The 23831-nt window shown below is 39.6% G+C and overlaps 2 protein-coding genes across 17 annotated transcripts in view; one reads left to right on the top strand and one right to left on the bottom strand.

Moving 5' to 3' along the window:
- Positions 1-17618, bottom strand: part of MYO9A (myosin IXA) — a 93238-nt gene extending 75620 nt beyond the window's left edge. For all 12 annotated transcript variants that reach the window (XM_087972868.1, XM_087972871.1, XM_087972869.1 and 9 more), the window contains exon 1: positions 17426-17618. The gene's annotated coding sequence lies outside the window, so the exon portion shown is untranslated. The remainder of the gene's footprint in view (positions 1-17425) is intronic.
- Positions 17619-17683: 65 nt separating this feature from the next.
- Positions 17684-23351, top strand: SENP8 (SUMO peptidase family member, NEDD8 specific). Of its 5 annotated transcripts, none has more exons than XM_087972906.1 (2): positions 17684-17869; positions 21112-23351. In XM_087972906.1, the coding sequence occupies exon 2, from the start codon at positions 21154-21156 to the stop codon at positions 21787-21789; it is 636 nt and encodes a 211-aa protein (XP_087829032.1). In that variant the 5' UTR covers positions 17684-17869; positions 21112-21153; the 3' UTR covers positions 21790-23351. The 5 variants fall into 5 exon arrangements, with proteins under 5 accessions (XP_087829032.1, XP_026539865.1, XP_087829035.1 ...); XM_026684080.2 differs by having other exon boundaries at positions 17684-18067; XM_087972909.1 differs by lacking the exon at positions 17684-17869 and adding an exon at positions 18146-18319.
- The last annotated feature ends 480 nt before the right edge of the window (positions 23352-23831 follow it).

Here is a 23831-nt window from a genome sequence, read left to right as displayed (position 1 = left end):
ATCATAGAACACATATTACAACACAAAGGAACACGATGCAGAGAATCATGAAGACAGGAAACTTGCCGTATTTTAGCCAGCCCTATCAAAGTTTGCCCTCACACCCTGGAAACACATTATACACAAAGAGAGAAGGAAATTCAATCAGACTGAACTGGTGCCAGCTTGCCCTGCAGTTCTGCTCATGTGGCATGTGATCTTACACTGGCAGAACCTATCGATCAAAATGTATATAGTCATAAAAAAACTATTTGCAAGCTACTGTCTTTAGGCTTCACCCTGTAAGAACATTTAAGGCAGTAATCATGCCACGACCAGTAATGGGACAGTGATTATTTTACCGAATATTGTGTATTGTGTAATATTATCAGTGGTCCCCACCTTTCTGGGACCAGGGACCAGTTTCAGAAGAAAAACTGTCTTTCATGGACCAGGGGAGGGGGTGGGATGGTTTCACATACAAACTCACAACCTGAATACAACCTGCTCAGATGAAGCTTTGCTGCTGCTTCCACAGCCTGGTTTCTAACAGGCCATGGACTGGTATTGGCCCATGATACAGGGGTTGGAGACCCCTGTATTAGATGATTAGCTTAGTCAAAGGTATTTGTATGGGGTTTATAGTCAGGCAGGAAAGTAGGACCAGTCCCCATCACAAAGGTTGTAAGGGGCCAGAGCTTGAATCATAAAAAAATTCAGCACAGATCAGAGATAAATAATGTAATTTTGAATACAATAAAAGCCTGTATTTTATTCGGTACCTCCAATAATATACTAACAACTGTAAAGCAATGCATGAAGTAGAGAAGGACTTAAGATCTTGTTTGTTCAGGTAATGCAAAAGAACACGAATGCTATTGATAAACTCTCATTGAACACTGCCGTGATTCTCCCTTTGCAGCAACCCTTCCTCCCCACCCCCCTTCATGAAGCAGCACATGAGCTAATTAAACAGACTTTCTACCAAAAGGAATCCGTCTCAGGGACAACCTGGGAGGACCATTCAGATTGCAGTGGATACTTTTCAGTTCAGTTATTAAATTCTATGGGGAAAAAAACTATTGTCTGTTACATCCTTAACATTTTCAGTCCTCTACCCCAGTAAACTGACATAGGGAATCACATCACAATCAATATTGAGCCTGAATAAAATAGAATAAAAATAATAGTAACATTCAACTCTAGTCAGACATGTAAACATGCAGATAGGTTTAGGTTATTTCTGAATTTCCTCTGCCAGTAACCATGAAATACAGATCTTAGAAAGTCAATTAGCGCCCAAATATTTAGTATGAATTCATCAGCAATTCAACTACTGGACAGTAAGCTTTCAAGTATCAAATATGTAGGCATTTATGCATGAACCTAAATTCATCTGTGGACTCACTAAAGTGGCTAATAACTCAAAGCATTTTCTAGAGCAGGGGTCTCTATGGCAGGCTGAGGAATTCTGGGAGTTGGTCTACAAGTCTTAAAGTTGCCAAGGTTGGAGACCCCTGCTCTAGAGCAATGTGACTCTGTAAAGCAAAACCAAGCTAGAAACAATTAGCTAGAGAGGCAAATTTGCAAGATGCCAAACAGGAAGTTTTTAGTGGTAGCCCTACAGGAATAGCAATCCTCTGCTTCCCACACCACTAATAAATGCATACACAACACAAATGCTTAAATAGTTATGCATAGCATTACATTTATGCTCAGGTATCAAATGACTATTTCACTTTTAACTGAATTAGGTATTTCAAGGCAACACAATATATTACAATAACATACTAAACTGAATCAATTTAACATAGTCCATTTGGAAGTAATTTTTCAGGTGCTCACATTGAGATATATCTCATAAAGTAACATACTACCAGTCTTTTTCAGCTGATAGTAAGGAACTGAATTTGGAATTTATCTGATTTATACTCGACTTCTCTGCTCTCAAAGTCTCCAGGTCAGTGCCTGATTCTTCCCATTAGGTGAATTCAATTGTTGTCATATTCAATCCCTGAATGCCAAAGGAATTAAAGTATCTCCAGAAGAAATATACTGTAAAGAAGCTGAATGGTTTTAATTTTAACTGTATTTCCATCTAAATACAGTTAAAGCCAAGATCCTCACAAATCTCCATCCTTGCACTGATTAAATGCCTAAAAATGCCACATCAGTGTTCTAAAATAAATCGAATGTGAATTGGGGAAACTTCTAACAACAATATACATCTGTAACATTTCCCTTTGTAACAAAATAGTAAAAAGCAGTCACAAAAACATAACAAAAACATATAGGCAATGTAATATCTGTTCTGAGTAAGCTGGTAACAGAGGGAAAGGTCTTAGTTTAAAAAGTCAGCAAGGCTATCTTAACAATAAAGAGTTTGACAGTCTCAATTAGCATGCTGATAAGATTTCAAAACACTTTACCAAAGGATCTATATAAAATTAAGATTGGGAGAAGAGGTCATTTTATAGATTGGCAGTGGTCAGAGAACTGAAGAAGTAAATGAAAATATATGCAGTTCATGATTGAAAGGAAAAAACAAACCATGGGTGCCTCTAAAGTACCTATATCAGAACTGCTTCTTTGAAATGACCTAAAGTTAGCAGTGGGGTGACTAAATTCAACAGTATCATTATTTAAATAGTTAAAAACAAAAAGGTGCTTTTACATACCAAATATTCCAAAATAATCTAATGGATAACTTCATTATAACCTTGGTCTCAACAACTGGCCATAACTATTTAAACCAGCAGCCCATCTGGAATGTCTAATGAAATATATTGTACAATGCAGTACAATGCAAAAAATTATACTGATAATAGCAGTCAGTAATAAGGAGGATTTGACTAGAAAATCTGCATTGTCCTGTTGCGACCAAACCTCTTTCTATGGAGGAAGGGAAACAAGCCACTGCTATTTTCAGACATATCCTTACATTTTTCATAATTCTATTTTTATTGCTGCCTCCCGAAATGCCATTCCAAACTTATCTAAAAGAAGATTTTTGCTGGCTGAGAGATCACACCTACCACAGGAAGAGGTAAGGGCAGGAGCTGATATCCCGATTGTGCAAACTATCACGACCATGTCATAAACCAGATAGGATGGAATTTGCTACTTCTTTTCCCAGTAATTTTGCCATTTTTTTTCAAGGTGCATTGACAATGGCCATAATCCTTTATAATCACTGTTTGAAATGCAGGAACACATCAGTGCCAAAGCAAGCTCTGAGGCAATCTATTAAATCCTTTTCAGATTTCCCCAAATGGCTCAGATACAACTTGCCCTTTTTGGGAGGAAGGACAGAGGTGAAAAATATCCGTAACACTGAAAGGAGTTGCATTATGAAAGGATTTGAAACCTCAACTGCAATTAAGGCAACCTACAATAGTTTGAGCAACAGCATGCAAAAGTCCTGAAGAACACACTGTCAAGATTACTGCCATTATCTCAATTCCAATAGAAATCTCTGATCTATTCCATACACTTTCCTCAATTTTAAAGAGCCTCCATTTCCTTCCTACCCCAAAATGGTGGATGAGGGAAACTGCTTACATTAGAATTATATCAACTGAAACTAAGTCACATGTCCTGCATTACTGGCAAGTCTGGATTTATTCCACTTCCTGAAATAAGCACACTATTAAAAAAAAAAGGAAACTACAACTTCTCCTATATAATTAGCATTTTTCTGTCTTCTTCAGACATGTCCTTTAAGAAGCACCTATCAACTGGGAATTATTTCCAAGGTTACAAAAGGTAACAAGCAACTGTTTTGCTCACGAATTTCTTGCACAATTGCTCATGCAACTAGTTGCTGCAGAATTTCTTTACTTATTTAACTTAAACTATCTCCACTAATTATATAATTTAAATAATGATAGGTGAAGCACTGAAATAATACATTCAGATTTGCAGTGTGTTTCTTATGTATCTCTACTCATCCTTGCTTAAAAGTTATGAGTCCTTCTATGAGGAAGATGGGCAGTTTCTAACAATAATTTCAAGGTATTTGGCAGACAAGAAGTAACCAAACTCCACATTATTTAAATAAAGCAGACTGACTATGTAGCAAAAGATTACTTGCAATTCTATTGTTTGTTTGGATCTTAGCTTTACTGTTTATTAAAGCAGCATTTGTATTTTTTCCGCCCATGAAAATGGAAACGTTGGTGTCTAAGTGTGATAATATGAGTTTGGATTGCTCTAAAAGAAATGTATCATCATTGGAGACTCGCACCTAAGGTCTAATGACTGGGGGTTGGTGAGAATTTAGAAGGAAATAATCCATTAAGAACTAAATGCATAATATAACAGCACATTCAATCCATGATGATTTGAATGTGTACAATGGACACATTGAATTTACCATGAAGTGCCTTTTTGGCTACCAGGAAAGGGTTAATCCACTTTTTCTAATCAAGCAGATGTAAAGTTGCTTTCTGTCCTATGTCCCTTTCATTTCAGCCTTTCATACTGACTTTACTTGAGAGTGGTTTAAATCCTTCATCATATGTTCCAGAAACCATCCATTTGTGTGTGTAACTCTGAAAGTCAGATGCTTCCTGTCATATGCTTGCTATGCTATCTAGCAAAGCAAAGTGCTTCTAAATTCAGGCATTTCCTCTCCCCCCCATGTTATTTCATTCAAATATTGTGCTGTCACTGCTTTTCTGGTTACATTTACAGAGGAACATATTGAATAAGAGTACTTTGTGCACCAATGCACATTAATTACAAAATGGGAAATACAACAGTACACTTTTTGTAACTTGTGCTGCAGATCGCTCTAGGGTTGACTTAGCACAGGGGCAATGCTTTTCTAACACAGCTTATAACCTCATCTCTTGAAAGAGTCAGTACTTGAGAACTATCATTCAGAGGAAAGGAATGTTTAAATTAAAGAAAATGAAATATATCCCAAATGAAAACACTAATAACTAGAACTGTTAGATGAACATAATTAAGGCTCTTCATTAGTGACCTTCTGAATATACATAATCAAATTAAATCAATGGAATTATACAAATGACAGTCCCATCTGAGATAATGTTACTTTAGAGACTGTTTCCCAAAATACAAAATACACACTCAAATTATTTATAATCAGTTATACAATCTAAAACAACTCAATATGCTCTAGATTGAATTTATCTTTAAGAACATTGTGGTCATATTTGTACTCTGCTAGTTATTATTCACAAGCTTAACCCTTGCTAATTATACTTCTGTAACATACGAAAGCATGATATTGTAGAATAGCTGAATATTACCATGCCAACAAAAATGGTGGTTCAATCTTTAAAAAAAATCCTGCACAAAATTAGCTCTGTTTTTCCTTGAGACAAAGCAAGTGTATTACGTAAATGCCACCATGGTAAAAGATCAGATGCTAAAAAATATAGCCTGCTGTTTTTTTTTTTAATTACACGTACTCCATTTTGCTGGCTGAATTAGAAACTTCAGGCAAGCAGCATTTGACACAGCAGGCAACTGCCAGAGGGGAAAGCACTGAACAAGCCATCCATTGAATGGGCAGCCTGTTCTGTCACAGTCCACTAGTAATGGGTCAGTCATAGGGCAGATGCTACCTCTCAGCCTCAATTGGACGCTTGACTACTTGGATATTTGTCAGTGTCACTTGTGAACTCTGAAGGTGTTCTGATAAGATTGGCAGCCAAAAACTACGGTAAGGTAGAAAGCTTATTTTCATGCTACAGCTATAATAACTATGTGCGCTCAGGTAATTAAACCAAAAAGATGCCCATCAATAGCCACACTGAATGAAGCAACACACAAACACACAAGTCGCCACTAAGGTACCCTAATCTCAAATCAACTTCACCTTGAGGCCATCTGCTGAGGCCTTTAGTGTTCCCATCATACATGGAGGAGGTGAAAGACTCCAACATTTTTCCATCGTAGGAGATAAGGTGAAGATGCCAGCTTTTTTTCTTTCTCAAGAAAGAAATGATCTCACTTCTGTCCAAGCTTGATAAAGGAAACAGAAGGGAGCAGCTGCTGTTGCTCCCTTTCTTCATGCTTCATATTTTAGCATGGATGTGTGAAATTTGTTTTTCTCCAAAGCCCAATGCAGAGGCAAGGCAGAAGAGTTGGTAGTAAGGACAACAAGAGGTAAATATAATCTTCTGGGAAGACAAAACTGCAACCTGGAGTCAGCAGGAAAGCTTAATCTGCATCCTGCAGCAGAGTCCAGTTTATAGAATCTGACTTATATACAGAAGAACCATAATCGTCCCTTAATATTATGGAAAAAGCCTTCTGCAGTGAGATAATCAGCTTGTACATTTCTATCTTTGGGGAGGGGGAGGGAGGAAAAAAAGGAATAACAGCACAAATGGTGGAAAAAAGCTTGCCAGACATAGAAACATAGCAGGACCATATGGCTATGAAGAAAAATCTGAGCTGCAGACAGTGTGGGCGTTGTTGCTCAGAAGAGTTTGGTAACATAAAGTGGAAGTTTTCCCATAAGATAACAGTGAACATTAAGGAAATAGGTGCAAACAACAATTCCCAGTTATCCTGAGAGATACTCAAGAGCAGCACCACAGCAGCAAGGCCAAACAATAATGGCAAATGAGCCCTATCGCAAAAGAAAAAAGCAATCAGTATAATTTCTACTTTGCACATTTTTAAAAAATAGTCAAATTTTGTTTTGTCAAAATTTTAATGGAAAATAAATAGGCCTAACAGCTGAAATCCTGGGCTGAGAGTGTGTGACTGGCCCAAAGTCACCCAGTAGGGTTAAAATATTTTGAAATTTATTGCTTAGAGCTATGGTGGCTTAGAGCAGGGCTCTCCAAACTTGGCGACTTTAGGACTTGTGGACTTTGACTCCCAGAATTCTCCAGCCAGAATTCTCATAGCTGGCTGGAGAATTCTGGGAGTTGTCTTCAAGTTGCCAAGTTTGGAGACCCCTGGTTTAGATAGACACAGATCAAATGGATCAAATGGAGCAACAACTTATTCATCCATTCTATAAATAATTTCTCTTATAATACCAATCAACCAATAAAAATCAACCAATACAAAGTAATTAAGTTTCACAAGTCAATTATAAGCTCTGAACTATCATATAAGAAGACAAGAACAACAACTGTAGCAATGCTAACAAATAGAAACACAACGTATCGTCCATTCTTTGAGTTTTCGACATTTGGTGAACTTGGCTAACAATTCTTAAAACAGAGTAAAAGATATTTGGAATTTTACAAAAATAAATCTAATTTTACTGCTCACAAAAAAGTTGTGAGATAAAAGAGAATAGAAAATGAGAGGCCCACATTTACATAAAAAATTGAACATAAACCTGCAAAACTGAATGGTTAATAATTTTAAACAAACATGTCATCCTAAAAATAATATGCTAAAGACTCTTTCCATAACAAGACAGCACAGTTTTAGTTACTTACCAATGCACTAGTGATTACCCTCTAATTTTACATGCAATCTCTAACCTACAATTGGAGAATTTGTTAATTCCTTTTGCCCAGCAACAATAACAACAAGAAAATTAGCTTGAAGGGGTAAATTGTTTTATTTAGTGATATAGTTAGCAAGATTCAGGTTCAAAATGTCTTCCCATCAGGGAGTCCAGCTTCTGTAATTATGAAAAAATAATTTCCACAAAATAGTCATCTTCAAAGCGATTCAATTTAAATATGAGAATTTTAAAAAACGCAAAAAACATACAAAGCCCTGTTGTTTAGACATACTTTGGAAAAATCTACCTAACACAAACCTATTATAGTTGAACCACAGTTACTTGCACTTTTGTTTGTCTTGCTCCTGATGCATTTACCAGAAGCTAGCAGAAAAAAATAGATTTTTAAAAATGCATTACACTACAATTTGCAAAAACGGATGTAATCTATTCTGGAGTAAGAACTCAAAGTAAGTCTAAGATCAGTTACCAACAAAATATATGCATTTCTGAAATGCTACCCAGCTCAGTGCAGGCAAGCTTAAATGTCACATCTGTGGGATTGGCATCCAGAACAGCATTTGATCACATCTCAAAAAAAAAAAAAAAAAGCTGAATATTTTTAATAGTGAGATATGCCAATTAGAAAAGATAAAGACAACACAGGCAGTTCTAGTAATACCCTCCAAGGAGGGGAGAGGCAAACTGGTATGAACAAAAGACATGACCAGTAGCATTAATTAAAGGGTTCATGGAAATTTGATCATATTAGTTTCTCAACAATAATATAATTCACATTGCAACCCCACACATATTCTACTTCCTTAGTGATTTTTAGCAACAGTTTTTCTAAAGAGCTTCTGGAAAACAGGAGATGGAGAAAAGAAGAAGCAGCGTTGCTGGGTTACTGAGGGCTTAGAAAGTGTCTAGCATGCAATAACAGAGGCAGCAATGTGAATTCCTCCAATCAGCATGTTTATTCGCAATTCTGCCTTCTGCTTTCTGCCAAATAACTCTGAAAGGTCCTTAGTTCTGACTTATAGTTTTCTGGATGCTTTAAAAGAATTAACTTTGGATGCCATTTTTAAAATTTCCAAAATAAAGTCTATCAGATTCCGAAATTTGTTTATACCCACCTGTTAATTGGGGATGAATTGGGAAAAAATTCTTATAACAGTTTTATAAACTTCCTAATCTTGCTTTAAGCATGATGAGGCCAGTTATATGTGTTTTAGTTGAATCCATTTGATTTAGAACTCAAACAGGGCCATTAAAAAAAACCTCTGATCTCAAATTTTCCAAGACATTTGCACTTTCACAAGAGCATATAAATGGCTCTTTCTGCATGTGACAGGACATTAACGATGTCTCTGAAACAATGATGAGGACAAACAACTTTCTTCCCAAGAAGGATCACTGCACATCTCAGTAACTTTAATGATTGGCCCTTCAAGTTTCAATTCCTAGATACCAAAGAGAAAATGAACTATAATTAGGATTTCCAATAACATTTTATGGGGGGGATAGGGAACATCTTCCCATAAATTAAACAGAGAATATTGTTTCAGGAGTGATCTCAACTATAGATTAGGGGGTTATCATAGATCCAAAGAGCTATCCATGCTAACCACTGGAAAAACCCACATGATGTGGGAAGGAAGTAGGACAGTGGGTACCCACAAAGATTCCATGACAAACCCACTGGGGCAAAGCAGAAAAAATGGGAAGCAGCTATATTGATGACCATGTTAACCAAACTACTGAAAGCTTTCCCTTAACTTGCTTTGTAAATGGAACAAGAGAAGGGAGTAAATTTTAAAACAAAAAACTACAGCCAAGAGCTCATTTCAGCTCCTCCCAATGTCTAGAAACCTTCTCAAGCAATCAGTCATCTGAAAAAGTACTTATGGTCTTTAAAAGCAAACAGTAAAGGCTGTTCCACATCTTTATTTTCCTAGCCATTATTTTTTTTAAAGAAGTCATTTCTATACTTATCTTATTCTTACCTCAAACTTCCGAAGATTAATAAGAACACTTTGCTCTAACTTAATGAGATATGAAAATACTCAGTTATCTTCAATAAAGTTAAATTTGCCACATTTTTCTTCCCCATTATTTTCCATGACACACATAAAAGCACACTTTAATAAACCACATGTAATCTTTGTACAGAACACAACCGACAAGGTCCCTGAGTGAAGGGATGACATTCATTCAAGAAAGACAGGACAAGGTAAAAAGAGAGCTTAAGGAGTAACTAAGAAGATATGCTGGAGCTGCCTCCATGAAAACAAGCACACTTAAAATGACTTTGAAAGAAACCTATCAAGTGAGATCATGAGGCACTTCTGACATAAAAAATAATATTGGGAGTGGAGGGAAGACAACAGTTGCTTTTCTGAAAAGCATCAGTTGCAGTTTCATTTCAAAACCCTTCACTTATGCAAATGGTAAGCATTCATGTAAATGTTACCCATTGACAATAAATTGAACTATCTATCATTACTCAGCTAAATCCATTCCAAGCCATAAACTAACAGAAACATTGCTGGATAATCTAACTGACCCTGTCTTCTTATTCTGGTATCTATAATTAGGCCTAATTCATCCCGTAAGCGCACCACCAGAAACATGCCCTTTCAGAGCCACACCCAAACAACTACTGCCAATTTCAGATTTTTTTTCTATATTAAAAAAAACACAGAAGATTTGATTGCTTGGCAAAGGCTGAAGAAACTAATAAACACATTATTTCCTAGAACTGGAACACATGGCACGTAACAAGGTTGAAGATGCATTTATTCTATATTAAAAGTAGTCCTTGACTTAAGGTGACAATTCAGCCCAGCAAATTTCTATTGTTAATTGTTAAGTGAATTTTGCCTCATTTTACAACTTTTCTTGTCTCAACTGTTAAGTGAATCACTGCAGTTGATAAGTCAGTAACCCGGTTGTTAAGGTGAATCTGGCTTCCCCATTGATCTTGGAACACTGTAATCATCATCAATATGAACCATTGCTAAGAGTCTGAATTTTGATGATACAATCATGGGGATGCTGGAAAGGTTGTGTGAAAAATGGTCATGTCACTTTTTTTTAATGCTGTTGTAACTTTGAATGGTCACTAAGTTATAAATCAAGGATTACCTGTAGTCTTCCACTTCACTATAATACAGTAACTATGAGTTAGCTAAGATGCCCACATTGGTAGAATGATACTTAAAAAGAACTATTTAAAACAATGTAAAAAATGAAAACGTATTATTTATTGCTGGATATGTGGAAAACATCACTCAGTTATATCCCCTGGTGCTTTTTAGGCCAAGACCCACATTTGGGGCTTTGGGGTTGGGTGTCAGAGATTGATTAGGATAAACAATTGAGCTGGGTTACTTGGTCAGGTAAGCCAGGGCACAGAAATGAGTTCAGTCATACCTAATTTTGGTATGTAGGAAGTTAGCACCCACTCCTCTCCAAGAAAAATGAAATATCCTAGGAAATATTTAAAAAGGTAGAATATTTCCCCTAAAAGGGAAGTAGAAACTCAGAGAGGCAGAAGCTCACCCTCAAACACCTTTGTTAATGGGTGGGCCATTAAGGCCTGGGCCAGGATATTCTACATAACAAAGGTCTCTATCCATCTCACCACCTGGCCTGGGAAGATTGCATCAGCCAGCACTCAGGTGAAGCCACTTGGTCCAGCTAAGACCCCTGCCCCTGGGAGTTGGACAGCCAATGGGATGCATTTCTTACACAGGAACAGGAAACACTAAGGAATATAACTAAGGGTCTCTCAGCATCTTGGCCCTTTTTTTCCTTCACCCAACATCTTGAAGCATGTGATCGTCCTTTTCACTTTGGAGCTCCAAGCCATGTGGCCCTGTCCACCATTAAACCATCTTTCCAAACGACCTCCATGTTTCCAGTGTCTTTTTCCTCACTTGGAACTGAACCCAGAAGGATATTTCTTCCAACAGGTATAACTAAAATCAAATTATTTTAACCTGATTATTTCCTGCCGATAAAATTCTCCTTGTTATCACATCAACTTGTGGCAAGTGTTTGAGAGGTTGAAGCCAAGCTCAAGGAACTTAAGGTCAACATGATTCTGTAGCTTTGATTGTGCACTTTTGTGCTAAGCCATGGTTTGTTTTAACACAGTTCATTGAAAATACCTTTCCTCATACAAATTGTAACACACAATTTTACAAACACAATAGCTGGGCTGACATAACATGCAAACAAAATTATTATGTAACAAAGTGTAAATCAAGAAAGCAATTATATAAAACTCTTGGTTTCTTCTAAAACTTTGCTGGGCAAAGAGTGTCTTTCTAGAATTTTAATAGTCAGCTCCTCGTATTTTCTCCAAATACAGGTCATGCACAGCTTGCCAGATAAAGTTCTTTTTCTCAGCTCATTCAGATGGCAAAATTAATGTTAACAAGTTTAAATTATAAAAATAGATGTTCATTGAAAGCTGGAAAGGAATATTGTTGGCAGGAGCAATTTACTTAAAATGGACTAATCTTTCTTTAAAAATTTTTTTTTTTTTTAAAAAAAAGGCCAGGCAGCTATTTAGCTCCACATTTCTTCACTGTATCTAGGTTGCATTTTGGTTAGCCAAAATCTATTCATATCCCATTTGTATTTTATTTAGTCCATGAACTGATGCAGGGGAACTTTTAGGGCAGCTTAGTTCCTCACCCAAATTGATTATTACAGTTTGAATTTGATAATTCTATAACTCATTGTATACTGTACTTATGTAAAAATTAAAAAAAACCATCCCTGTAAAAAAATAGTTGCACCACGCTCTTCCTTCAGATGGGAATTGGCAATAGGGCACTCAAATGCAAAATAAGTTAGCTGACGAAAATAACAAAACAAATACTGCAGCTCAAGTGATGCTGCATATTATAGTAGAAGTTTTCCAACAGTAATGGGACTGCATTCTTCCATGATTATGTAATCTACTACTTCACACAAGTTCTATGGCACACATCCAATAAATACAAACGGCTGTGATACTAAAAAGGACAGTTTAAAATCTACCATATTTTGAATCATACTCCTTAGGGCCTGTAACCACAACTGAGGTTATCTTGGGCACTGTTAATTAACTATGCAGTTAGAAACTTCAGATCAACACTGGACATTTCCCCCCACTCCAGCAAGCTGTCTTCCTATAATTTATGCAGTGTTTAACTGTTTGTGATCAGCAAGGATCACAATCTCTTTCCAAGTAATATTTTCTTTCTGCAGCTCTGCATCTGAACACAATTTCTGGTTTAAATAAAGGCAAAAAAGCACACTGAATTAAACTGTTCATTCTTACGATTTCTCAAATAAAGCTGTAAAGGTCCATGAGTGAAAGCTGCCAGGAAACCAGTATCCTGGCTTACATATATTCTCTGAAAAATCAATTGAGATGACCAATCGCATGGAACCTTTTTTTCCAACTTAATTCTCCATGGGAACATTGCCAAGAATACTTGGTAATGTGGAAAACAGCACATCAAAACAAAAAGCTGCAGAAACTGAAAGGGATACCTATCCCTTTCAGTTTCTGCAGCTTTTTGTTTTGATGTGACATTAGGTTCAGGACATTAGATTCAGTGTCTGCATACGACAGTAGCACAGAACTATACATAAAAATAGGTGAGGAGCTCACTCAGGAAACAGAACAGTGATTACTGGTACAGGCTGGTTGGGAAGCAGCATTAGCTGAAGGAGCAGGCAAAGAAAAGAAACAAACAAAAAGATCCACTTAGGAAACCTTTAACTCAAGATTCTGATCCAGTCAGTGGATAGAAACATGGGTGGCTGCTCTGATCATTATCTTCACTGGAACCTGGATGAAGCAGGTATGTCCTTTCAGGTCTCATGAGACCTCTGGGCAAGGTTGAGTGCCATTGACTATGATGTCCTTCTGGTTTGTCAGTTGGAGCCTTCGGTTATTGGGGTGGGGAGATAAACTACTTTTACAAACAAAACCTGAACAACTTGAGAGAAGCAGCTAAAAAAGACTTCAGGATGCAGTTTGAATTCAGATGTATCACTTGATATTGCCAAAGCACTGATCTTTTCACAGGAATCTTTGTTGACCATGATGTAGATCAACATTGTAGATAAAAGCTAATTTAGCAGTGCTGTAATATAAAATTGTGACTCTAATAGTTGGTGAAAGCCACTGAATGCAGCTATGTTGCATTTGAAACTCTTTCCATTGTATTCCTAGGGAAACAGCTATGAGTCCTACTTGTAACTAGTCTCCACCAACACAAGGGGAAGTGCTGCAACATTCATGGAAGCACACTGACCACATGTGTTAGGACAACGTCACTTGGGGTCATAAGCCTCATGAAGGCAATCCCAGAGCATGAATTTTAGCAACTTCCCATTTCTGAATCTGCTGAGAAGTCCGACATTCATCATCCCATGATGAAAACAGCAAGTTCAACTTCCAATTAGTTCTCATCACATTTTAACTAAACAGCAGCTAACTAATGGACAAAAGTGATTGCAGCTAAGTGGCATAATACTGTTAAAAATAAACAAAAATTAAACCAAGAAAACACAAAGTTTCAAAGTCAATTTTTTTTATCAATGGAATTTAAAAAAAAATTGCTGGCTCATCTATGGAGTGTTTACAAAGTAAAGGCTTTTTCTTCCTTCTATTTTCTCTAAGAGCTACTAAAAACTGAAATTCTGCTTAGCACATTCTTATAATACACACTATATTCTTAAAAAAAAAAAAGATTGTAAATATATGTAATTATAAACCCTCATTCCATTCCAGTTCAGTTCTATCATTAATAATCATTAAAATCTTAACATCTTTAACACTTCTTTTCAATTAAATATCATACTTCCTTAAAAACACATATAATCTCCATAATTAATTTTTCCCTTATTTCTCTTCACATTTTATAAATCATTAAATATACCTTTTGTTACATTTATTTATTGACAAGCATTCCACTGAATTACAATAGCTATTTTATCAGACATTTTCCAAATTCTGTATCTTTAATGAATCAACGCCTTTTTATTTCTGATGTTGAGAAAATTTTTAATAAACATATTTTGCCTGATAAACATCTGTGCATAATAAATAGAAATTTAGAGAAAATATGCGCTTAATATCTAAAATATTAATAAACATGCACTGCTAAATCAATCAATCAAACAGAATTATTACTTTTTGAAGCACCTTCATGTACCACAGGTAACTGCATCAGGCTGACTTCAAAAAAGCTAATTAGGTTGAAAGTACCTGGATGAGAGGCCAAGGGGAAATCCCAAAACTATAGGTTAATCTGAAAATAATTAAAAAACTATAGCAGCAAGACCAAAAAGTTTCCATAGTGTTGCCAAGAAACCTACATTATCATTGTATGTAATCACTAGAAGTCAAACTCAAATTGAGGCTGTCTTTTCCTTTTACCACAGCAATTTCAAAAGAGAGCTTTAATAGAGCATTATGTCTTTTGACTATGTTTCCTTAAGAGAACTGATGATTTTTAAGTGTTAGCAGCGTCTAACACATTAATTTGTTGTATCTCTTGTATACTCACAAAATCTTCCAAATGTTCTATTGTTTCATTAATTTTCTTCATGTAAATTTTTGATGCCAAGACTCCAAAAATGTGTCTTATAAAAATTTAGTCTGATTACATAAATTAGTGAAATGGTATACTAAAATCTCTCTACATTAATACAGTATCTGATTTCAGAATATCTTTTAAAAGATTCTATGAAATGCATTCCAAAGTAAATGAAATAAAATGACTATTAGTATATGAGAAGCAGAAGATGGTTTTAAAGAGGTTGGCACCATTTTTGTGAAAAAAAATAATGAACATGTATTCATTATAGTGAGTTTGACATTACAGTAACCATTAATGCATATTTGCTTACTTTATTCAAATGGCTGAATTCATGTACATTTAAAATAAAAAACTAACACCCTGTCTGGATCCAATAAACACAGAGCCACATACTAGTCAAACATATTTTGCACAAATCTGCACAAACACCTAGTAAGAAAAATATAAGGTTTTATTCATATAACCCTGCACCATATGCTCAATTCACCTTTGTTGGAATCCCAAGTTTTTCAAAATACTGCATTCATCCTCCTCCACAGAATGGAAAAAAGGAAGAATGTCTTCCTAATACAACCCACACTGCTGTGCTCTTTGTCACTTCATTTGCATTATGATAAAACTGAACAGCCAAACTCTAAGGCTCCTTTAAAAAAAAAGGCAGATTCAAGGAAAATAATTCATTAGGTGCAAGAAAAGTAGAGCATAGAGACTGCAAGCATCAAAAGGCAGGACTAGGGGGAAAAAGAGAAACTGGCTGCACGTGAAGTTAGAGGCTGCCAATCATTTTTGTTAAGACTGCTAAAGATACATGTTTAAATTCTACAGTACTGGAAAACCCAGTTTTAAAATACATTTTAAATAAATATTCCATGTGACACATGGAAGAAGCAAGAAGATTATACTCCTTTTCCCATCCCGAAGATTAAGGCAAAGGCTGATGGATTTAGAGACTGGATTCATAAAAAGCCACTGCAATTTCTGCAATTGGCTACTGTCAGAGGAGTGCCCCCCAAGTATGCTTTCCTACAGCTCTCACCCTTCTCAGCCAGCAGGACCCACAACCTCAGCCATTAACAATCACAGCCACAGGAGTTTTAATCCACAGCAACAGCTGAGAACAGATGCGCCGTCCATGCGGTGTCACACCATGTCTTTAAAAGCACCCTTGAAGAAAAACACCACAGCAAGCAGAATATTTTTTTTTATTACAGTTAATGCAGGCGTGCAACCACATTTCGCAGACCGGAGAGCCTTTACCAGTTGGACTGGACTGCAGCATTACTGCCATACTGAAGGCCTGAGCCCCGACAGATCCTAACCGCTGTCCCAAATCCGGCTCCCAAATCAAAATGGGAAGAGAGAGAGAGAGAGAAAAGCAGCTTCCTTTGGTGGCTTATCTAGTAAATACAGCAGCCCAGATAAACAAATATTGCCATTAGAAAGTTTTTTTACACAGGAAGAGCCTGTAAGGATGCTGAGCGAATCCATTGCTTGATTCTCTCTCTGGTGTGGGTTCCCCCCCTTTTTTTTCTTAGAATACCTCTGAACCTCCTTAGGAGAAGAAAGCGGGGCAGGGGCAAAAAAAACCTTATCTCTCTCCTCTAGCACAGCTTGGGGTTTGTTTTTCTTCTTCTTCCATGGAGGTGTGTGTGTGTGGGGGGGGTGGGGGTGGATCACAATGCAGCTGCTGCAGCCCAGATTTCGACCTTGCACACCACCACGCAATACAACAGCACAACCATCCTTTCTCTCCCCCCCTTCTCTCTAACCTCCCCCCCCTTTTTTGCTTTTTTTTTGAGGGGGGGGATCGGGGTCTGACAAGAAACCCTCCAAAAATGGACGATCTCATGTAACATTTGCAGGGGGGAGGAGGAAGGGGGGCAGGAAAGTGGAAGCTCCGTGACCTTGCAAGGCAGGCAGGCAGAAGAACGGGGTGCAGGGAAGGGGGGGTTTGGGGAATCTCTTCCAGAAGGGATATGGGGGGCTGGGCTCCCCTAGAAGAGGATCCGGCAGGCTCGGATTTCGGGAGCCGCCTCGAATGAATGAAGCCTCCCTGCGGCCGAGAGGAGCCGGCGGGTCCCCTCCCCTTATTGGTGTATATGTGGGGGGTGTCCGTGGGGTATATTTTTTCCAGCCCCCCCACCCGCCCTTCTTCATCCGCGCGCATCCCTCCCGTCCGGATCTCGGCGGCGGCGGCGGCCCCATTTCCTCTCTCCATCCCGGAGGAAAGCCGCGGCGGAGAGGCGTCGCTGGGGCCGCCCGTGGGGACCCGCAGGTGCGGAGGGGTGGCGGAGGAGAGCGGCCGCCTGCTCGCTCTTACGGGCGCCTCATCCCCGGGCTGAGGGGGAAGCCGGCGGAGGGCCGGGCAGCGGGCGAGGCTCACCTGCGGGATCACCGCATCGCTCCGCCGCAGCTTTCTCTCTGTGTCTTTTCGTCCCTTGGCTCCGGGCCGGTGAGGGGCAGCACCGCCACCGCGACGGCCACCCGCCTCCTCCACCCGCTTTGGTGGGGAGGAAACGCCGCCTCGCCTCGCCTCACAGCCACCTCAGCCGCCGCCTCTCGCTCCCTCGCGCGCGCACGCGCACGAGCAGCGGCCGGACCCCGCCCCTCCCTCTCTTCCCCCCTCCAGCACCAGCCTCGAGCTGACGTGACGCGCGCGCTCGCGCAACCAGCGGCCGCGAGAGGCGGAGGTCTCCTCCGGGCGCCGCGCCCCAAGCCAAGCCCCGCCCACGCCGCCTCCTCCTTTTAAAAAAAAACCCTTCCCCTCCCACCTCCTAGGGGGCGGAACGAGGAGGAGGAGGAGAAACAGGCCGGCCACTTTCGAAAGGTAGGAGCCGCGCGCTCACCGCCCATGCCCGGCGATTCCCGTCGAAGCTTTACGCGAGTAGCGTAGCGCTGGATGGGAGGGGTGGAGGCCAAGGGAGGAAAGCGGCGCCTTTTTTTTTTTTTTTTTTTACGACGGCGACGTTGCTTGGCGGCCGCGCCGGGCAACCCCCGCAACGAGGAGCGCGAGGCCCGGTGTCAGGTAAGGCGCCTCGTGAGGGGAGATCGCCTCTGAGGGGGAATCGGGCGCGGAGGCCCCGGTTGAAATGAGGGGAAAAGGCCGCCTGAGGGGGACCCTGAGCGTTGAGGCCGGTTCGGCTGCTGGACAACGCTCCCGCGGGGCCGGACCCGCCTCCCCGGCTCTCCCAACGGCGCCTGGATGGTTGAAATCCTCCCGCCTTTTCTCCGTGAGGGAAACCGTCCCTGCCCCGCCATTCATTCGCCCTCATCCCGTGTTAGAGATTGTCCTCGATTTAACGACCCACTATCGACCTTCCCCCCCGTTGTTAAGCGAGACATTTATTAAGAGAATTTTGCCTCACTTTCTCGACCCGGTTGGTAAGTGGGAGCCTTCTAGATGCAGATAGTCCTCGACTTAAGGCCGCAATTGAGCCCAAAATTTATGTTGTTAAGTGAGACATTTGTCAAGGTAGTTTGGCTTCATAGGGCGACCTTTCTGGCCTCAGGTGTTCAGTGAATCACTGCAGTTGCTAAGTGAGTAACCCGGTTGTTAGGTGAATCTGACTTGGGGGGGGGGGAAGGTCGCAAAAGGGGATCTTGTGACCCCGGGGAGGACACACACACACACACACACACACAGCAACGGTCATAAGTATGAAGCCGTTGCCAACCCTCTGAATTTTGATCAGGTGACCGTGAAGATGCTGCAGTGCCGTTGTCAACTTGGAACGGTCACTAAGCGAACTCGTCGTAAGTCGAGGACTACCTAGGAAGCGAAGTAAAACGTAGTTAGATTGTCTTGCCTGCAGGGAAATTCCAACTATAGGAACTAATAGTTGTCGCAGCTTTTCTTTTATTTTTAAATTTATTTTTTAATTTTAATTATGAGAGTACAACACAATTCATCCAGCTTCCCTTTGTTATACATATATACATTTTACTTCATCTTGTAATCTCCTTATTTAATATATTAATTACTAATTAATCTAATCATAACTACTAATATTTCTACCTTGTCTTCTGCTATAAAACCATTGGTAAAATTTATTCCATGTTTTATAATATTTAGATTCTCCTTTGTCTTTTAATTCTAGAATTAACCTATCTGATTCTGCACATGCCATAATTTTCCTTATTATTTCTGTTTCTGGAGGTATGATTTCATTTTTCCAGGATTGTGCATATATTATTCTAGCCGCCGTCAATACATGTACTATTAGATACATTATTTCCTTCTTAAGTTTTTCTGATATTATACCTAGGAGAAAAAAAATTACGGTTTAAATGGAATACACTCTCCCACCGTTTGTTCTGTCCAGGTTTGGATCAGTCTCCAATATTTTTTGCAGCATTGCAAGTCCACCACATGTGAAAAAATGTGCCTGATACATCTTTACACTTCATAAAGATGTATCATATAATCTATAGATACATATAGATATATATAGACTATATATCATATAGTCGCAGCTTTTCTTAATCTCCCTGGTGAGATGGCAGCACCTAGCTAACCTAGGCTGATCTTGGAAACAAGGTTTATCTCAGTTAATTCTTGGATGAATCGCCACTAGGAAATGTAGGCTAAAAAGCAACTTGTAAAGCAGCGGTATAAACTAATGTCATATCTTTGCCCCCCCCCGCCCCAAAAAAAAGCTACATGGATGTGGCCATGAGGTCATCAGAGGTTGAGCACAAGATTTTACTCTACAATTTTCAAGGCTATTTTGCTGGGGGGGGGGGGTTTCTACCACTGGAAAGTTGCTTGGCCTATAAAAAGGTTCCTGTATGCCTATCCCTTCATAATTGCAGGTTCTATTTTTTCCCCTTTGTATACTATACTTAAAAGTGCTTTGTTGTAGCTTCCAAGAAAATGAGTTGGTATCTGAAAAAGATTTCCTTTAGATATAGAATTTATTTGGTGAGTCACCGCCGAAAAGTTTCAAGTAACAGCTAATGGATAGAATGAGCAAACGCAGCCAGGAAATGAACAATTTCTTGCTGTGGGACGATGCTGAAAACCACCATGTTGCTCTTACTGACGGAGGCTAAGCAAAGAGAAGGATGCAGCATCCATTATGTAGCTTTTAATCTGTGCAAGTCCGGATTGTTGACTCAGGTAAATCATAGATGCTCCTATTCCATCTTAATATTCCTGTAATGGGGATCAGCATTACGGGTCTTAAATCCACAAGATATTTGCCTCAGAAAAATGGAAAGATCTGGTTGCATTTTTTTTAAAAAGGCGAACACCAGTTCATTACAGCAGGAGGTCTCCAGACTTGGCAACTTTTAACTTGTGGACTTCAACTCCCAGAATTCCTCAACCTGCAGGGTTGAAATCCACAAACCTTAAAGTTGCCAAGTTTGGAGACCTCTGCATTACAGAAGATCTAATATAGAGATCATCAATCTTAATTCTCATTGTTTTCAAAAGGCAGTTGTTTAGTTATTGCCTTTGAAGATCTTAATGATTACTAATACATACAAGTCATCAGTGAATTTCCTTTGTGTTTTAATTGTGTGCAGGAAAACTTCCCATCCCTTCCTAATGAGTAAATATGCACATGCAGCTTCTTTCCTGTTGTAATGAATGGGTGTTCTCCAGTTTTCTCTGAGTCATGCCCAAGGGACAGCGCTTGCTGTCAGTTGTCCGCTTTCAAAAGGCTGAATCAGACCCTAGTGATATACAGAAGTATTTACAAAAGCAGAACATCAAATAACTTCAAGGCTGCAGTCAGTTTTTTAGTTTCTTGAGAAAGTTTTAGTGGCACCGACCTTTAGATAAACAAGAATCCAATCAGGCTGAAAAATATGCAGTTTTGTCCCTGGATTCAAGAGAGGGGCTAAAGGAAGAGTCAGTTTATTTTCCTAACTGCGTGAGGTAGAAAAACATTTTAAAATCAGAGCAACATCTAATCAATTGCCATGCTCCCATTTGGCAAACCAAACATTGTCTAGTATGTTGTCTAGTTTTCACATTTAACCTTTTTCATTCTGTAGCTCGGATGCAGAAGCACTTCACACTTCTCATGTGTAAATTTCTTTTCTCCTCTCTGTTCACGTTAGGCTTTGGGCTTTCTCCAGCAGTCGTAGCCCTGCTTGCACAGAATGGACCCTGTTGTCCTGAGTTACATGGACAGTTTGCTGAGACAATCAGACATTTCTTTATTAGATCCTCCCTGCTGGCTTAACGACCACATCATTGGGTTTGCCTTTGAGTATTTTGCCAACGACCAGTTCCGAGACTTCTCTGACCAGGCCTGCTTCGTGGGCCCGGAAGTGGCTCAGTTCATCAAATGCACCACCAACCAGGAGGAACTGGCCATGTTCCTTGAGCCCCTGGACTTGCTGCACAAGAAAATTGTGTTCCTGGCTATCAATGACAACTCCAACCAGGCAGCTGGTGGCACCCATTGGAGCTTGCTAGTGTATTTCCAAGACAAGAACGGCTTTGCTCACTATGACTCCCACAGCAGGTGTAACTCAGCACATGCCAAACAGGTTGCAAGGAATTTGCAGTCCTTTCTTGGCAAGAGGGGCAAAGTTGCTTTTGTAGAAGAGAAAGCTCCAGCGCAGCAGAACAGCTACGACTGTGGGATGTATGTGATCTGCAACGCAGAGGCCCTGTGCCAAGAATTCTTCCAAGGGCAGCAGGAACCGGTGCTTCAGCTCTTGACTCCTTCGTACATCACAGGCAAGAGAGAAGAATGGAAAAAACTCATTGCTAGACTCTCCAAGAAGTGACTTGTGACTTTCCAGCGATTGGTCTTTTTTTAAAAAAAAGCTTGTTCTCTGTGCCTGAGAGAAGAACTTGTGCACAAGACGTCTTTCTCCCTACAGAAAGAATGTACTTATCTTTGCACTTCTTCTGCACTGCATTATTCTGCAGTGCTAAGCTCTGGGAAATAGCGACGATGCCATCTTCCCTACAGTTGGAGCAGCTGCCGCTTAGCCTAACTTCTGTATCCTCCCAAATCCCTGCGATGCTCAAGTTCTTTGTAGGCGTGTGTGTGTGTGTGTGTGTGATCCAGTTTCAGTGATGTCAGTGGCAGAGACATGGCCTCTGTGCAATTAGGGCAGCTTTCAGTGTCTCTCCTTTGGAAGCGTCTCTGAATGTCTGGGAATGGAGATCAGATTTTTATATAGCGGCAAAATTACTGTTACTGCTTGTATCCAAAGCTTCAGTCTTAGAGCTGTCCCTTATTTCTGCTTTTCTGAAAAGGAAGTGGAGGAAAGCTATTTGTTGTGTGAAGTGTTTTGCCTGCCTCCAGTAACTATACGCTTTACTGTAGTATGAGGAAGCCAAATTATTGTACAGTACGGTAGCCTCAAAGGCAGGAGACAGCTCCTCTTTATTCCTAGCTCCATCTCCACCTCCTGTTTATTTCACACAGTAAGGATTTTTTTTTAAGGTGCTGTACTTTTGAATGAATGGTATGATGAAACTATTAGAGGGAAAGGAATTTTCCCTTCAGTATCTAGACTGGGGCCAGGGGTGGGGGAAGATATATATAATACAGAAACTGAAATTTCTGCAGAAATCACTTTGAGCACTTTGACCTAGAGTGCCTTAATAGCGCACTGAATCGATTTCCCTAAATTGTATTCTGCTGGAGTGAAGTCCAGTAAGGCTTAGTTTTGTTACCTAACATTGCATCCTTGTATTTCTGCATATATACTTGTAATGGCAGGAGGATTCAAATGTTTTGTGCAACGAAGAGCTGGAGTTGACTCACATTCCTTGAGAATTGCAGGTGCAGACAACTGGCTGGTGTGCCAGTAGTTCTGCTGCAGAAATTCAGTGTTAGGAGAAAAATTGTAATAGCCAACAAAGCATCGGATTAGCACTCACTTATTTCTCAACTCTCCTTTTTAATTGCTGAATAATATGTGGGATTTGGAGGGAAGTTAAAATCATGACTGAGATTCTTCCATGGTTTGTGTGTTGGAAATTTGCTTCCTTCTGCTGAACATTTGGCTGGGCTGAAAAAAGTAACCTATCTTGTTTGGTAACATGCCAAGCCAGGTGACATAGCTTTAAAGCCTATATTATCTGAGTTTCTCCCCCCCACCTCCATTAAATCTTGTTCTATTGATTCCTGATTATTGATTGACTCAACAATGATCCTTTTTTTAAATGCTGCAAGAAGGAGCATACTCAACAGGATTTAAGTAACAAGTTCAGTTGTTTTACCATGTGTTGAAATTGTTGGGAAGAAGCACTTAGTAATTTCTCTTATTTGCATAATCACATTATGTTTGGGAAAATATTCAGTCAAAAATTAAAAAGAAAACCTGAAAAGCGATGCTCGGTGGCAGTAGCCTTGTTTTGTTTCCATACAATTGTTGAACTGTGGAATCCATACCCAGCTGGGAGAGAGGGAAACAGCCACTTAGTTCTGGAGATATTTTCTGAAAGACGAGGAAGCTTCTGCAGACCCTAATGGATTGTTAGAGTACAGTTATAGCTCATTAAAAATCAAGGATGCCTTCGGAGGCTTTTTTGAGGCAGCTCCTTCTTCATTCAGTCATGGAATTCTAGGACAGCATCAGAAGCACCTTGAAGCCCTCCCGCAGGATCCACGGCTGCTTCCCTTTTGCCCCCCAATGACCCTAAAAAGGGAAGTCTTTCATAGGGAGCTCTTTGGTAGCAATCTACTGTTAAAACCCAGGACCTTCCATTTGGGTATTTTTAGCAGCAACCTTCACCTTAAAGGTAACTCGTCATAATTACTAGATTGTCAACTTCCTTATGGTGCAGCAGCATGAAAATTCAGAAGTTATGC

This window comes from Notechis scutatus, chromosome 11 (genome assembly GCF_049901735.1).
Source record: "Notechis scutatus isolate UNSWTSFEM ecotype Mainland chromosome 11, rNotScu1.2, whole genome shotgun sequence".
Taxonomy (NCBI): Eukaryota; Metazoa; Chordata; class Lepidosauria; order Squamata; family Elapidae; genus Notechis; species Notechis scutatus.
This window is presented reverse-complemented; position numbering and strand designations above follow the sequence as displayed.

Excerpts from the sequence above, each read along its gene's own strand:
- SENP8 (XM_087972906.1), top strand. The coding sequence starts at position 21,154 with ATGGACCCTGTTGTCCTGAGTTACATGGACAGTTTGCTGAGACAATCA.